The following is an 18,036-nucleotide window of genomic DNA, read 5'->3' as shown; positions in this document are numbered from 1 at the left end:
TCCACTCTTCCTCCCTCCTCACTCCCTCCCTCAACTGCTCTCCATCCACCACCTCTCTCATTCTCTCTCTGCCTCTCTCTCAATCTTCACTCTTCCTCCCTCCTCCCTCCCTCCTCCCTCCCTCTCTCGGCTCTCCCATCCACTCTCACCCTCTCCCTCTCTCTCAATCTCCACTCTTCCTCCCTCCTCCCTCCCTCCCTCAACTGCTCTCCATCCACCACCACCTCTCTCTCAGTCTCTCTCTGCCTCTCTCTCAATCTCCACTCTTCCTCCCTCGTCCCTCCCTCCCTCAACTGCTCTCCATCCACCCACCACTCTCTCAGTCTCTCTCTGCCTCTCTCTCAATCTCCACTCTTCCTCCCTCCTCCCTCCCTCAACTGCTCTCCATCCACCCACCTCTCTCTCAGTCTCTCTTTCATGCATGAATGCCAGCATTAAAGAACTGTGTCACATTCCTTCAGCTACATCCAGTTAGGAGTAACCAGATCTACATACTATATATAAATAAGTCACCTAAATTATTCAGATTTCACAGAATTGTTGTTACACAGGATTGGGTTGAATACTTTTGTTGTTACTTGCCGTGTAAAATAGATGATATGTACGGAAACCATAGCATAATCTAATTTGCTTTTACATATACCAAACACATGGAACTTAATCAAGCGCACCCCACACTAGGGCTGGGACGGGTACTCGGGTACTCGAATCCGGGTCGGGTACACCTGGAATCGAGTCCTATTTCTAGGAATCGAGTACCCGGAAAGGGAGAGAACTCCGTAATGACAAGGGCAGATAATAACTTGTCTTTTTCATAATTGACGTAACACACATTTACAACATTGGTATTGTCCGAAGGTTATTATTAACGATTGTAATTTATCTACGCATGAGCGGCGGGAACGAAAAGTTCTGTGTTTTAACGAGGAATGTAAGTAATGCTGATACTCTTTTACATTGGTTAAATAGACGTAAATTAAATAGCCTAAGATCTGTTTTAATGTCTTATTGCCAACCTTTCAAGTTTCTATAATAATCTCTGTCAACCCGTGATTGAATATTCAGACAGTTGACGGAAGCGCTGTATTCCTTACATTTGCGGGGACTCGATTCCATTTATTCCTACCCGTCCCAGCCCTACCCCACACCCCCACACACCCACCCAATACATTTCATCATAGTGATGTAGCTATTGATGATGATTTTGATGCCATCGTGTAGTAGCACATTTCAGGTAATGAAAATACAGTTTCATTTTGAAAGGATTTGCCCCAGCGCAGTATTAAAAGCATGCTACCAAGTCATATGACGAAAAGCAGGATCTCTGCCTGACTTTACAAGGGTATAAATCTTGAAACGCCCGTCGTGTTGCTCTCAATCAGTGTGCCAATATCTAAATACGTATGAAGTAAGGTTATTTCTATGGGCTTTCTAATTATAGTTCAGCTGAAAACATCGGAGGAACGCAGTTTGCTGTCTGAGGTTATTGAACAACATCAGATCATTCATATACCTGAAGCTCAGTTAAACGTTTTGATCAAATTACCTTGTTTTGACTCTGTCAAACCGAAGAGAAGATAAAAAATTGATGTCCATTGGGAGGTTGTCTCGGTGTTTTACCACAAATGGTACTAAATGATAACGATGCACAGCATACGCTGAAGTCGGCCCGTTTCTGAAATTGTAATGATTCAAGCAAATCTTTTGAGATTTTGAGAATCCACACGGAATTATCAGTTGTTATGTGGCAGTGCTGTTCCTTGTGCAGTATTGTTTCAAGTGTATTACGTTGTTTCTGTTGTCATTCAGTAGGGGGGCAGTGTGTTCCTATTTTAGACAGAAGAGTTAAATCATCAGGCGATAAACACGCTCCTCCTCGTAGCCCCTGTCAGCCACTGGACCTCCGAAGGGGCACTCAACGCCATTCCCAGTGTAAATCAGCCTGTCGATCCTCCGAAGGGGCATTCAACGCCATTCCCAGTGTAAATCAGCCTCTTGATCCTCCGAAGGGGCACTCAACGCCATTCCCAGTGTAAATCAGCCTCTGGATCCTCCGAAGGGGCACTCAACGCCATCCCAGTGTAAATCAGCCTCTTGATCCTCCGAAGGGGCACACAACGCCATTCCCAGTGTAAATCAGCTTCCAGTTGGGCCAGGTTCTGTGAAGGATACCTTTGTTGCACAGGACGATCACCCATGTCCAAGATATACTCCAAAGGGTTAAAATCAGGGATCATCCAATCGTGAGATATGTCGGGGTTGCTTAACTAGTTCTTTGTGTATAGTTTAAAATTCCATTCTGTGGTATTCTAGTTTTTACTGTTCTCTGTGGACAGGTTTCTATAATTGACTGTATTTATAATGAATTGATAGCTACGTCTTGTCACGATATGGCTGAAATGCTGCCGATGCGTCTGTACATTTAACTCACTCACTCACTCACACATCCACCCAATAGTTTCATTATGTAGCAATATACGTTGTACGTGTATTTCTGATGACTGTGGGGGCACAGTTGGCCCTGTTGTCAAGGCGCAGTTCACTGCACCCATGTAAGGCCTGCAGATAAAACTGATGGAGGATTATGGCCTAATTATTCTACAACATGTGTAGCTTCAAAGTCAAAAGGTCAATACACCTACCCCAGAAGTAACGATTTATACACGAGGTCAAAATTATTATCAGTACAGAATTTCTTGAAATAGACCTTTCTTCATAGAATCAGAATTGTCTTGGCAACTGACTGACTTCATTCACTTTGAATAGGTTATCAAATAGATATCAAAGCCGTATTATAAACTGTTTATTAGAAACGGGCCAGGTCTTAAATGTTCTTGGATCGCACTTTCGCAATTCAAATATATCTACTGTCCGCCTTCTAGAAGCTGTTTCATTAAAGAGAGATAAAATCGTCCATGCTTAACAAGAGCAGACAACTCTCAAATATCTTGTCTCTCTGGACTGTTGTTCAAGATGAACTGGGTACAATGTGTGCAGCCCATTACCGGTGTCCCCCGCCGTAATATTGCTGGAATATTGCTGAAAGCAGCGTAAAACTAAACCCAATCAGTCAGTCAAGAAGGACACGTACCCGTGATGATCCGGGTTAGAATTGATTTTCAGTAATCCATGCTTGTCGTAAGAGGCGACTAACGGGATCGGGTGGTCAGAATGGCTGGCTTGGTTAACACATGTCAGTGTATGCCATTTGCGTAGATCGTTGCTCATGCTGTTGATCACTGGATTGTCTGGTCCGGACTCGATTATTTACAGACCGCCGCCATATAGCTGGGATATTGCTGAGTGCGGCGTAAAACTAAACTCACTCACTCACATATACATGCTCAGGATAGAAGTATTGCTTTGATGAACCAATACAAAGAAACATTTTCTCTTTATTCAATATACGTCATCATGTTAGTATGACAATGAACTCAATTCTGTTGACATCTGTGTGAATAGTTTAGCGTTTCCATGACAATGATGACATCGATAATGGTTATATTTCATGGAAGTGACATTAATTTATATTTGACAGTTGGGCTCCAACGGTGATAAAGTTCTGACCCTAAATACTATTTCATTTCTCAATGTACAGACTTTTTCAAATGTTTAAGCTGTTGTTTTCAAGCTGAAATAGTCCCAAAGCACCAGGGCCCACTTGCACAGAGCAATCTTAGTTACAATCAATCTTAGGCCCCTACAATCAACTTTACAATCACCATACAATTGCCCTAATCCACTTGCACAAAGCCGATCTTAGCGCGATTGTAAGACCGCATGGATTTAAGATCGCGATCTTAGCTAAGATCGCACTCTTCAACGGTGGAGGTGCGAATTTCTTAAACTCGACTCCTGTCTACAGTTGTCTGCAAGTGCGCATAGCATACTGCGCAAATAGAGAGTGATACTGGTCCCTGCACACAATACATACCTCCCTCAATCGCACTTTGCAGAATTTTCATGACAAACATTCCAAGAAATCTTCGAAGGAAACGATTACGTGGACGATAGCATATATTTTTCTACATTTTAACTGTCTTGATTTATGAATTGAGAATGTGATATTTCAACCACGGAGATACCTACCCATGTTTTATGAAAATATTGAACTGCGAAAAAAATACATTCATAAATTTGGGTCTAGATTTAGTGACTTAATAATTATGAAAATTATAATAATATATCAAATATCGACAATATTTACTTATGATATAACACCTAAATGCATGATTTTCCACTGGTTGTCAATGAGACATTGTTTAATGCACAGCTGTTTTTTTTCCTTTTTTTTTTTTTGTGTGTAAAATCAAAAATATACCCTACAAGTATTGGTTTTCTCACAATATAACCAGAAAATGTAATATGGCTACAGAAGTGTTGTAAAGAATTCATGACAGGGAAATACGAATATCAAATAATATATCGAGAGAGCAGTTGTTAAATACTCATTCACAGTATATTAATGATATGACCCTATTGCGTTGATAAATATTTTTCTAAAAGTGAAATTAAAATTGAATCTTGATTTTGCACGTTAACTTGATTACTTTAATGATTAACTAAGACAAAATCACTCCATCACCGAAAAGAAAATATCTTGAGCTCTGGGATTGGGCATGACAGACTCTACGGCAACGGCATAAGCCAGGGGAAACCACTCCCATCTTGCCCATAAACTAAAATTATCTGCTCTTGAGTTAATGAAAAGGTCACGGCCATTGTTAATCGTACGCGGACACCATTTGCTAGTATCCTTCCTTGATTATCAAAAAGGAATGTTGTTTCACACTTATTCCAACATTGAATCGGTTGGGAATAGTACTTTGTGATATCGACTCGATAGTTCTGTGGTTCACTACAGCAAATAACAATGTATCCGACGTTAAATCGGTTGTGCATTCTCCGTGTTGTTGAAGTGTCGAGGCGAATCATACAGTACAGTTTTATGCAATATAAAAGCACGCTATCTCCAAACGTAAAGCTGATTATTTGCGTGAAACTTGAACACCATTTTGTCACAGACTACAATGATCTTAGCTCCTTACAGTTGGTCCGGACCAATTGTAAGTTTCGATTATAACTTACAACGATCTTAGCCTACAATCGCTTTGTGCAAGTCGATGGCGATTGTAGCCGAAGCCTAAGATCGCGATCTCAAGGATTTACAATAATTGTAGCGCTAAGATCGTTCTGTGCAAGTGGGCCCAGGTGTCTACTTTCTTTTGTACGTCAGTTTATGTCACGTCAGTATTCACTTCTGTCCAAGTGTGCGTTATAAGGGTTCATCAGCCTTAAATGTAGATCATGTATTAAAACACTGTTCAGATAAAGATACGCATAGGGGTCAAAGAGACATGAGAATGTTAATTTTGTCTGTGCTTGAAATCTTCATTACAAACACGACCCGTGAAGATCCGGCCTAGAATTTATCTTCAGCAACCCATGTTTGTCGTAAGAGGCGACTAACGAGATCGGGTGGGCAGGCTCGCTGACGCAAGTCATCGTATCCCAGCTGCGTAGATACATGCTCATGCTGTTGATAACTGGATTGTCTGGTCCGGATTCGGTTATTTACAGACCGCCACCATGACAATGATAAACGTCCCTATGACATCGATAATGGTTACGATTGAAATAAAAATGAAATTATATGAATGTAAATATCGACACAGTTTAAACCAAACGGACAAATATTTGACATACTTCATCAAACATTGTTCCCAAAACGGATCAGATGCACATAAACAAAGACAGTCTGAAGTGGCCGCCACACACCTGGCTGATGTTGCCACGACATGGAGCGTCGCAGTCCCCTTCGTTCTGGGCTGTATACTTCACGTCGTCATAGGAGTTTCCACAGAAACATTGCAAATGATTCTGAAAGAAAATGAGCCTGTTGCTATGATGTCTTGCATTTAAAACAAAATTTTAGCACGACATTGTGTGATACTCGATTCTGATTGGCTGAGGGGTCATCAAAACCGTCCTTAAATGGCAGTTTAAAGGTCACATGCAACGTAAAACACAACTTTGCAGATTCTGATACCTTTTGGTATGGACTTACCGAAACAAATCATCAAAAGTACAAATTCAACTTAAAAAGTTGAAAAATAACGTGATGAAAAAAAACGCGCGAAATCGGAGTTCAAACGATTCACTAATTTTCCCCCAGCGCTTGGGGGAATTCAAGTGGTTTCAACAGCTGGGCTGCGCTCATAGCACATGCGCAGTGAAATAGGTTCGCGCAGGTTAGAGGAGGGTTGTCCGGTGAGTACTCGGAGAAGGCTTTGGTGTGAGCTATTTTTCTAATGTTTTGTTGTTATTTCACAGGCGCGAGCTTTTCATATGTTATGACAGTAGATTAAATGTTTATATAATTTCATTTGTCTATTTCACCACACGTTCTTCTTACCGAGTCACTTTCTCAGTTCGATAGATAAAAGCAATGTCATATTTAGCGTTGACAGAATTTCTAACTGTGATACAGATATGTCGTTGTTACAGACAATACTCAATGTCTTGTTTTATTGACACCTATGCGTATGCCTGCCTGTCTGCTCATGACAATATTCAATACACAACATCGATCACTGACCACATGCAATTTGAACTTAACACCTATCAGGCTATACACCATAAACAAAAACGCATTGATTTATGGCCCGAGTTCAGTCTCTGTCACATTATGTAATTACACAGACAAGCAGGTGTGATACTTGTTCACATGACATGTTATGATGTCTGTTGATGTTATACACAGAAAATGAGCATGTATTTACAAAACCCAACATCTCTATATACACACACAATGAGCCGTGAGGGAATCTGCAAATGAACCAGCCGTTACACTTGAGTGCACACCCACCCGCTCTGACTGGGTTCGGTATCCCGGCTGCTTCGTTTCTTGGGAAGTAAACCCATATTGCACTTTTGATTTGCGATTGTACGCTTATAATTTTGTTTATATGTTTTTTCATAACCAGCAATGCATATTATTTGTCATGAATAAGTGATAATTGTGTTTTAATTATGTTTGATTTTTTGGTTGCATGTGACCTTTAATGGCCGCTAATTAAAGTGACCGATGCACCGCGTATGAATACAATGAACTCGTTGACCCATTTGTTTTAAAACAACATGTCGGACATCGGCGATTTCTACCTCGGCAGCATCTTTGATGTTTTTGAAGTAAAAGTGAATGGTTTGAAAAAAGAATTATTGACCCCAATCCCATTGAAGAAACTTCGAAGCAGGAAAATCGTCAGCAACGCAAAAGCGGCAATATTCCGACATACTTCAAACCGGGTCTAGATCTAGCGGGCATGACGTCGACAACACACGTCGGCCCATATGCCCTAGCGCTTCCGTCCCGAGCAGTCCTTCCACTTCCACTGTCCATGTTTCAAACGTAAAAGCTGCCATGTCAGGTCTTTTCTAAATTGGGAATAGTTGCCTGGTTTAAAAAAGCAGTTCCGTGAGCAAGCGACTTCACGGCTTGAATTTGGGCGAGTCGATTGCCATACAGTAGAGGGGATTAATGATTCGCTTGAGAAAAATTAATTAATTGTACTTGCTCTGACATGTATTTTTTTTTACATATTTATTCTACTTGTTTCAAGTACACTCATATTGGTTCCTGCAATAAAGCATTAGTTTTGGTGAACATGTCTTAATTTGTTCATTACACAACCTGTCCTCAGCTAGACGATACCAAGCGATTTCCAGGAAAAGGCCCTTCACGTCTTGTGTTCTGGCGCGCCAAAGAGTTCGGTTTTAAAACGCTTGTCAGTCGTGCTGGAATGAAGATACAGCTAGCCTGTTTTCAGTTTTGTGGTGGTCGTTTATCGCTGATTTAAGACCACTAACCGTACACACGCAAGTAACCATTCTCTTATTTTCCTTTCTTTTGAACTGGACTGTTGTCTTGTTTTGCTGGTTAAAGATGACGACTACATGTACATTTGGAAGTTAGAAATAGTGACTACATTTGGAAGCAATTTCTTGCGCTTGAACTGGTTTGTGTCTTGATTTTCTCGTTAAAAATAGCGAGTGCACGTCAAAACTGGTTTCTTCTCATTTTAACCGAGTCTCGTGATGCTTGCACCTCCCCATGAGTCTCTTTCCATAACACATTGGTCTGAGTAACGCTGGCCACGTCGTCGCCATATTCTTTTTCTGCCATCTGCAGTTGATACGCAGTACTGACTCTCATCTGTGAACAGAACAGTTCCCCATTGCTGTATCGCCAGTTTCGGAGGGCAAACTGTAGACGTTCACGACGATGACGAGGGGTGAGGATAGGTCTACGGTAAGGTCTACGGCAATGGAGGTTCCCGTTGGTAAGACGTCAGCGTACTGATTGGTCTTTCCACTGTCTGGCGTGCTGTTTCGGATGCCGGAATGAAGGGATTATGTACATGCTGTCGCACAACATGCCGGTCTTGTCGTCTTGTGGTTACCCTTGATCTGCCAGGGGCGATTATTTGTGGTGTTGGTGGCCCGGAAACGTTGCTGCAGCCTGTAGGTGGTCCGAACGCTGACCTGGAAGTGATTGGCAACGGCTTGTGCAGTGTGGCCAGCTTCAAGTCTTCCTAGCGCCTGATTCCTCTGAGCTGTCGTGAGTAGCAGCATCCTGCTAACGTTGTAATGTGAATGTTTCAACCAGGTTTGGGGGTGCATTTTATAGGGTTGGTCCCTGTAAACAGCACGTGCAGCACGAGTTGCATGAAAAACATGGAGAACACCGTACCATCTCCAAGATCAGGTTGCGTTTTTGATACCACTTCCCAGGTTCGAATGAGTTTGGGAAGGAATGTCTTTGCTCAGGTAAAGTTGGAGATGTTGTCAAAAATATACAATCAAAACATTAGATGAGTTTACAGTTATCCGTTTCTGCGAAGGACACTTCCAAACTGACGTTTCTTTTGATGCTTAGTATATATGTTTTGGGCCACCAGTATCAGTAGACTTTCTAAGGGGAGATACGACGTTGTTTAGGTCAGTGACATGGAGTAGCGGGTACAGTTGACTTACCTGAAGTCCAGCGAAAAGATAGTTGCCCTGCCCGCATCGCGCCAGACACCATTCGTGCGTCATGGAGGTGTTCCAGTAAAATTCATCATTGATCATTCTGTCCCAGTCATCCAAATAGCAGCCAACATAAAGATAGCCTGCAAGAAGATCAGCATCCGGCGTCAGGGTCGTAATTCGTACCTAATGGTGAATGAGTTGGGTTTTATGCAGCTTTTAGCAGAGCAGAAGGGGACACACAAGAAATGGGCTTCACATGTTGTACCCGTATGAGGAATCGAACACGGATCTTCGCCACCGCTTTAAGCACTATTCCACCCCATCGCCCATATTGGGTACTTGGGTACATTAGCTCTTATTTCTTATTTTTCTTTTTTTCTAATGTGTGTGTGTGTGTGTGTGTGTGTGTGTGTGTGTGTGTGTGTGTGTGTGTATTTGTATTTATTTGGTTTAATGCCGCTCAAACACAGCAATATCTCCTCAAGAAGACGACAGTAAGTAAATAATCTGTTCTGGAACAAGCAATCCGGTGACCGATATCATGAGTATCTATCAGCTCAAATGCAATGACATCAAGTCATAGGGTCTATCTACCTGTCCCTGTCGATTCTCACGACAAGTACATAAGCTATGTAAGTCAGACTTGACGTCATTTCAGTTTGGGGGCCGAGCCTGCCTAACATATCCACTTGAGACATTGTCGAGCATGTTACGTTGAAGATTTGAATGGTCGAGTCTGGACCATTTTATCCAGTAATATTATAAGCATCGATCTACGTCAACCAATACAGCGAGCCTGATCACTGTTACTTGCCTCGTGTGGAGATCAATTCTCATCCAGAGTTTCTAGAATTTATGTTCCAATTTATGGTATGGCTGAAATATTGCCGATGTGACATTAAATTGTACTCACTCACTCACTCATCCGGATTTTCACGGAGATATACATATATCAATGGATGAGTATTGAGTGGTAAGTTTTAACAAGTTTCAATAAATTCATATAATCAGTAATATCTACTGGAGCTTGAGGAGGGACTACTACGCAAGCTTAACACGATCTTCATTTAGAACCGTATATTTGGAGAACATGGTGCCTTAAGATGAACATTATTTGTGAGAATGACTCGTGCAGATTAGATTTGAACTTCAGTAAGCCAGGCTTGCCTTAAGAGGCGACTAACGGCAACAACAACTTATCCATATCTCTCAACCCTCACACATCCTGCCTCAATCTCACGCATTCAAGAACTACCTCTCTAAAGTCTCCATTATTGAAATATGTTACCACCAACTGACATAAAAAACGACCCCACCACCCGCCCCCACCCCACTCCCCTCGGTCGCCCTGAACCTGGCCGGGACCCCAGCTTCTCACTTATTGAGACTCTCAGCTTGACAGCTATGCTATTTAGACATGATGGTAATTCTGCGAAGAGTTGCTAGTTAAGAGACATGGCTAATAATACATGGCTGTTACTCTGTATATATTTTTCTTGCTGGTCGTTGGATGGTTACAGTGCGTTGCTATTCAGATGTGACGGTTAGACTATGTGTCTGATATACATACCATCCTCACACGATGTAACTGGTGTTGTTGCAGATGTGGTTGTACTAGTCGTCCCTGTTGCAGCTGCAGATGCGGTAGTAGCAGTCATTGCAGTTGTGGTAGTGGTGGCACCCGGGGCTTTAGTCACAGAAGTAGCAGTCTTGGCAGTTGAAGTGGTATCACTCAGGGCTGCAGTCGTCACAACAGTAGCAGCTGTAGCAGCAGTAGTGGTGGTACCCAAGGCTGTAGTCGTCAGAGGAGCTGCAGCTGTAGCAGCAGAAGTAGTGGTACCCAGGGCTGTAGTCGTCAGAGGAGCGGCAGCTGTAGCAGCAGAAGTAGTGGTACCCAGGGCTGTAGTCGTCACATGAGTTGCAGCTGTTGCAGCAGTAGTGGTACCCAAGGCTGTAGTCGTCAGAGGAGCTGCAGCTGTAGCAGCAGAAGTAGTGGTACCAAGGATTGTAGTTGTCGCAAGAGTTGCACCTGTAGCAATCATGCCCACAATTGTCTCAGGAGCTACAGTTTATGTAATGCTAAGTAATTGATTGTTTGTTGTTTAACCACCTATATGGCGGCGGTCTGTAAAAATCGAGTCTGCACCAGACAATCTGGTGATCAAAGACATGAGCATCGATCTACGCAATTGGTATACGATGACATGTGTCAACCAAGTCTGCGAGCTTGACTACCCGATTCCGTTAGTCGCCTCATTTGCCAAGCATGGTTTGGTGAGGACCAATTCAGGATCTTCTCGGGTCGGTAGGTAATTGAATTACCATGACATCAGATCTACTGAACACTCGATTGGGAAACGTTTAGCAGATATATAGAATACACGCTTAGCCTAATCTTGCCGTGTGCAGTTTCTATCCTAACACCCTATCGTCACAACAGTGTGACATCCGTTCCATAAAATCATCCCCTGCGGCGATGTGGATATGATCATCTCACTGGTTCTAGTTGGTTGTTTTATTGATCACATATATAAATTAATGTTATTCATTACATTTATTGATTATATTGGTACATACAACACTCAAATTGGTACACAACAGGTACAATAACACTCTCAAATTGGCTAATCACCGATAACATTGATTGACGACATCTGTCAATTACATTTATTGATTGACGACATCTTTCAATAACATTTATTAAGAAGTGTTATTGGTTAGCTATTTTGATCATGCAGAATTACCATGACTGTTATTGGAAATGTTATATCACCTATCTGCCAAGTTACCTATTTGTCAATCATACCTGTGTCAAAAGGGACAGAGAATCCATTGATTTTCATTGTGTTTATTAAAAAGGTGAACGGCGGGTCTGTTGGCCTCAGTGACTGTGAGGCCGTGTACATGTCTATTCCAGAAACATGACTGGTCTACCGCGTTTATATGGACACATTTGTATACGTGAGTAAAGTTGCACACGTAAGCATATTTACTCACGTGTGCAAATGTGTCCATGTAAACGCAATTACTCACAAGGAGTAAATTTGCCTTGAGGTAGTGCAAAAGTATTTTTGCATATAAACTGAGTTAAAAAAGAAACTTCACAAAATGTAATTTGAAATATAATGAATAATTTTTCTCTGATGATACATCTATGTATCCGAAATGGGATCCCTATCTTTCGACTCTAGAAAAACGTGAGCAAAACCCACTCAAACCCATCCATTCCTCGTGCAAATGACGTTAGTGCCAAATCAGGTTTTGCACGTGCAGTCGATCACGTGATCTTCGCATCGAAGTTTTCTTCATATCCACGTGTTTGCATTGGCCTCAAGAATTGAAAAAACACTTTTAAACCACAGTTCTAACGGTACTTGAAATGCCACGATTGTCAAATGTGCAACGTGAATGTGCCGTTGGCATGTTGCAAGCGGGAAGATCAGTTTTGACGTCGCAAGAGCAATGGGATGGAGCCGTCTTACTGTGTATGACTTGCGAGGTCGTCTACAACAAACTGGCACCACTTCTGATCGCCCAAGGTCGGGTCGTCCATTTCTGCCGGCTACACGAACCAGGGCTGAGATGTTCAGAGGTCGACTGTCCTCACAGACCATTCGAAATCGGTTGCGGGCTGCCAATCTCCATTCTCGACGTCCATATCGTGGGCCACTATTGACGCCCTTTCATCAACGTCAACGTCTGCTGTGGGCCCAACGTCACCTCCGATGGACTCAGAGAGACTGGAATCGAGTCGTCTTTAGCGATGAATCCAGGTATACCCTCAGATTCGCGGACGGCAGGCATAGAGTCTGGAGACGATGTCGCCCAATGTTGTGTACAGGAAGTCGACAGATTCGGGGGCGGAAGTTGCATGGTGTGGGGTGCTTTCTGTGGGAACAACCGTTCCCGACTTCTGGTCATCCGTGGAAACCTCACAGCTGCTGCTCACCGCGACCAGGTGCTCACCCCTGAACTCGTTCCTTTCATGGCGGCTCATGGCCCAGGTCTACAGTTCCAGCATGATAATGCTCGGCGGCATACCGCGATGTTGACACGAAATTTCCTTCAAAACGCTGGAATCAACGTCATGGACTGGCCATCGAGGTCCCCTGACCTTAATCCAATAGAGCACGTTTGGGATGCACTTGGGAGAAGGCTTCGTGGTCTTAGGAACTAGCCTCAGATTTTGCAGGAACTTGGCGCTGCCTTGCAAGAGCAATGGCGCAGAATCCCCAACCACGTGTTCACAAGCATCAGGCAGTCGATGAGGAGACGGTGTTTGGCATTGGTGAATGCGCGGGGCGGCCATACACGATATTGAACTGAGAAATTTCGCACTTTTATTCTTGTGAGTTGACATTCTGTATACCCATGTTTTGGAACGGCGGTGTAGCCTAATGGAACTGATTATGGCACTGTCAGTGCATCGAGTACATCACACAGATCTTAGCAATGAAATAATAACAATTTAACCATCTTACCATTTCTTGTTCTTTTATAGTGCCCTGAAGAAAGAATGTGAAGTTTCTTTTTTGACTCAGTATGTGTAAATTTGAACCCTATGTTAATGTGTTCATGTAAACGCAACAGGGTCGGTCCGTCGGTTATATCTATGCAAATATGGCTGAAATAGATACTTATTTCGAATTGGTTCTCAATTGCCATCCTGGCAGGACTCAATCTGAAGTTGAAATCTTTCTGTGAAGGTGATACGGTTGTGTGATATCGGCAAGCGGGTTAGCAACATCTCCAGTGAGGACAATGGGCATAGTGACTGCTTTGACTTGACTAAGCGAAGAGTTCAAAAGCATAGGAAAAGCTTGATACATATATCTCTCCATCACGTATGATGCTTGCCTCAGATGTGAAAAACTCAAAAATGAGAAAAAAAGCAACACTTGGCCATATCATAAAATACATATAGGTTCCAATTCTTCATGTAAACGCAAAGTAAATATACTTTTACTTGCGTATGCAAATTTGCTCCATATGCAAATATACGCCCATGAGCAATAAGTGTCCATGTAAACGGGTAATGTTCTGGCCAGTACCATAAATTGGCATCCGAGTCTGGCAATTTTTGTAAGTCAATTCTTTATTATTATTATTATGTTTTACAGATTTAAGATAATATGCAGCAGAGAGGGTTCGGGTGATCCTGGCACAGTCAGGCTGGTAAGGCTCATCATCAGCTCAGGGCCCTTGCCCCTCTACACGCAGCCCAGACAGCGAATGGGACTTCTCCCAGGAATCGCTGCCTAGTCGAACCCACCAAGAACTTTCCGGAGAATATGAAGGCTCCCCAACACTGCAGCCGTCCGCATTACCCAGAGTGTCCGAAGGGCTGTACTCCCGGTGGAGAACCCGGGCACTCTCCTGATCTGCGCCAAGAGATCAGGAGGTACCAAACCAAGGGCAACGAGAACAATGGGGAGCCTGACGACAGTGTACTTGGGATGCAAGCGAGACATTTCAAAGGCGAGGTCCGAATATTTATCATGCTTTTCCGTAATCTTGTCAATCACATTGGTGTCAAAAGGGACAGAAAATTCAATGATATAAATAAATTCATTGGCTTTATCAAAAAGGACAAGATCAGGTTTGTTGGCAGAATTCTTCTGAGGCTGTATATGGGCCTATTCCAGAGAAGTTTGAAAGCATCATTTTCCATGACGCCCTAGACATGTTCAGGGTCGTACCATGGATGGACCTCGGAGTCGAAGCCACAGGCATGTCGGAGACGGTAGTAAAAGCAATGAGCCATGCCATCATGTCGTTTAAGAGATGATGTTTGTGCCAAGGAAGGGCATCCACTGACAAGGTGTTGGACAGTCTCCGTGAATTCATTGCAAAGTCGACATTTCATATTGATATTTTCTTTAAGAATCACATTTAGGCGATTGCGAGTGGGAAGTGACTGGTCCTGAGCAGCAAAAAGGAAGCCCTCAGTTTCACGTTTAAGACCAATCGACTTCATCCAGGAGAAGGAGTCGGTGGGATTGCTATTCTGTTCAACACACTGCATGTACACACGATGCAATGGCTTCTCAGAAAGCTTCTCCACAAAAGACAGACTCTGGGCAGACTTGGTGAAGAACTTCACCTGGTTTACTCCCATTGCTGTACCGTCCAGCAGTACATCGCCATCTACAAAATCTACCTCAGATTTCAGATTCTGTCCAACAACCTTGGCACGCTTAAAATAGCTGTGGGATTCCTTGCTTTCATCACAAGTCTAAACATGCATCACCAGAGGATCATCTGATAAAAAAATATGTGCTAAAGTACACAATAAAATTCTATCATGAAGAGCCTCCACATTAATCAAACCCCGACCTCCAGAATTGATTGGCATGTATAAATGGTTAAGAGAGGAACGAGGGTGGTGGGCCCTGTTATCAGACATGATACTTCTGGTCAGACGGTCAAGACTCTGGATGTCTTGTTTTGTCCAATCAACTACTCCAAAGGAATAGGAAAGGACTGGCACAGCAAAAGTATTGGTGGCTTTGACCTTGTCTCGATCATTTAGCTCTGAGCTCCAGATTTTCTTTAAGCGAGATTTATGCTCGGCCCGAAGTTTATCTTGAATCTGTGCAATCTGGAGCTTGTCTCGAACTTGCATTCCAAGATAGGTGTAGGCCTGATCTTCCACAAGATGCTCAATAACTCCTCCTCCTTGTAACTTGACCGATCCATCATTAGTTACCTTGCCACGTTTCAAATGAAGAGTATTACATTTGTCGAGTCTAAATGTCATGCCAATATCATTCGAAAAGGACTCGACAAGAAGAACCTGCTCTTTCAAATTGGATTCTCCTTTGGCAAGGAGCTCGATGTCATCCATGTAAAGGAGATGAGTAAGCGGTGTTGGGGATCTGTGCTGAGGAGGTCCGGGATGGTAACCCTTCTCTTTATTGGGCAGAAAGCTCAAAGGATTTAAAGACAAACAAAAAAGCAAAGGACTAAAGGAATCCCCCTGAAATATTCCCCTTCTACTGATTGGAATACATTCCGAAGTCTGCACCTGCCCTTGCGAGTACATCTCAAGTTGAGTCGACCAGCAACTCATTAAAGACTTGAGTAAATCAAGTAGTCGCTCAGGGAGGTCAATACAATGAAGAATTCATTCGTGAGGGACAGAGTCGTATGCTTTTTTGTAGTCAATCCAGCACATGGAGAGGTTGCGGTGATATGTTTTAGCCTCTTCCAAAATCATTTTCTGTACAAGAAGTTGATCCTTGCACCCCCAACATCCCTTTCTTGCTCCCTTCTGCTCTCTGTAAATTGGAAGAGCAGTAAGATGACACGAGGTTTGTCAAACACCCTGTGAATATTTCGTATTGTGTATTCAAACATGTGATAGGGCGGAAGTTTTTGGGATCAGTCAAGTCTCCTTTCTTGGGGAGAAGTATTGTGCGACCTTTGCAGAACCATGGAGGAACATCACCTGTGTCCACGAGAGTATTGAAACAGTGTAGTAATGGTGTTTGGACACAGGGGAACAGTTTCCAATACCGGTTTCGAATGCCATCAGGCCCTGGAGCTGTATTAGATTTGGACAATCTGGCGAGATGTAACAGCCAAACGACCTAGTTACCTACTCATGCATTGCATGGTCATAATCACGGACCCATGGTGCCTCAAGGTTACAGTTGCCGGGTACAGACCACAACTGTTTCCAGAACCTTTCATTGGCATCCATGGGAGGCCGTTTGTCATGTTCACCATCACCCTTTGTTTTCAGTTGCCTGTAGAAGTGCTTTTCATTGTTTCTAAAAAGTTTATTTTGTTTGATGAATTTATTTTTCTTTTCCCATTTTTTCTTTCTCTCGGTCCAAACCTGTATTTTGGCCTTAAGGGAATCGACAGTTTGGAGAAGTACCTTTTCTTTTGTTGTCTTGTATTGTAATTTTAATTTTCTCCAAATTGCCTTTTGCCGTTTTGACATTGGACTCCCTGATGATCTTAACTTCAGACACAGCTCTATCCAGGAAATGTATTTTCTAGTTTCCATTAGTTTTACTTGAAACCGGTTTTTCTTTGGTGTAGTGTTCTTAGTATTAGATGTGTTTTCTTTGGAAACTGTGTGAATTTCCTCCAAGGTTCCAGCGGCAGCATAGACACAGCAATTAACTTCATGTAAAGAACAGTCCGATGAAAGTTTCATAGAAATAATATCATTTAATAAATTGATTTCATTTTTGGAAAAAGATTCATTTGTTTGTTTAATTGGCCTCCGAATTTCTAAAGGTATGCCAGATATTTCATCATAACTAGAATGAAACAAAATATACACAGGGTTTTCGGAAAGATCTGCAACTGAGGAAGAGGAAGAGTGAGGGTCTGAAATTTCGGGGCCAATTGGCTCTATGCCGGAAGAGTTTCCATCAGCAAGAGGAAAGAGGTTGACACGGACGTCCATTAAAAGTTTTGGGTCTGCTGCCACTTGAGCATCCTGTTCATGCAAAGGTTCCTGACGGGCACCAGATGTGGGTTGAACTGGCTCACGGGGCAAGAGATTTTTAGGCCGCCGGAATTGATCTCGGACATTTTGCTCCGTCAGGTAAGCATACATGGGCATGGCATTGTCCCAATGCAGCTTAAGCGACTTGCCATTGATGCGTGGATTATCAGGCCATCCTGTCGCTTTCGCACACTCAAGCAGTGTGGATTTGAGATGGTTTGACCAAGATATTCTTGGCCGGGTTCTGTGCCTTCCCCTGGGGCAAGTCCCATCTCCAGTATGGTTTGTTTCTTTACCGGAGGAAGGCTGACTGGGCTGCGGAAGTGAAAGATTGAATTCTTCTTGGCTGTTTGTAACCCAGTAATTTCCCAGCTTCGGGGGGTCAGCCCTAACTGGGTGATGTACGTTCAGTTCAGGGAATATAATTATTATTATTCTTTATCAGGGCCCCGTTCCTCAAAGCGATCGTAGCTACAATCAGTTGTAAGCCCTACGATCAACTTTACAATTAGCTTAAATAACAATTTATTGTCGTT

General features: G+C 42.8%; 1 protein-coding gene across 1 annotated transcript in view; it reads right to left on the bottom strand.

Moving 5' to 3' along the window:
• LOC124260791 (ankyrin repeat domain-containing protein 17-like) overlaps positions 1-10,691 on the bottom strand; it is a 28,915-nt gene extending 18,224 nt beyond the window's left edge. Inside the window, exons 1-3 of the mRNA XM_046695108.1 lie at positions 10,604-10,691; positions 9,037-9,173; positions 5,779-5,880 (exon numbers count right to left, since the gene is read on the bottom strand). Of these exons, the coding sequence (XP_046551064.1) occupies positions 5,779-5,880; positions 9,037-9,173; positions 10,604-10,691 (327 nt within the window). The remainder of the gene's footprint in view (positions 1-5,778; positions 5,881-9,036; positions 9,174-10,603) is intronic.
• Positions 10,692-18,036: the final 7,345 nt, after the last annotated feature.

This window comes from Haliotis rubra, unplaced genomic scaffold, assembly GCF_003918875.1.
Source record: "Haliotis rubra isolate DU_JTF1 unplaced genomic scaffold, ASM391887v1 Scf776, whole genome shotgun sequence".
NCBI lineage: Eukaryota > Metazoa > Mollusca > Gastropoda > Lepetellida > Haliotidae > Haliotis > Haliotis rubra.
Note: the sequence above shows the minus strand (reverse complement) of the source record. Positions and strands in the feature narration are given on the sequence as shown.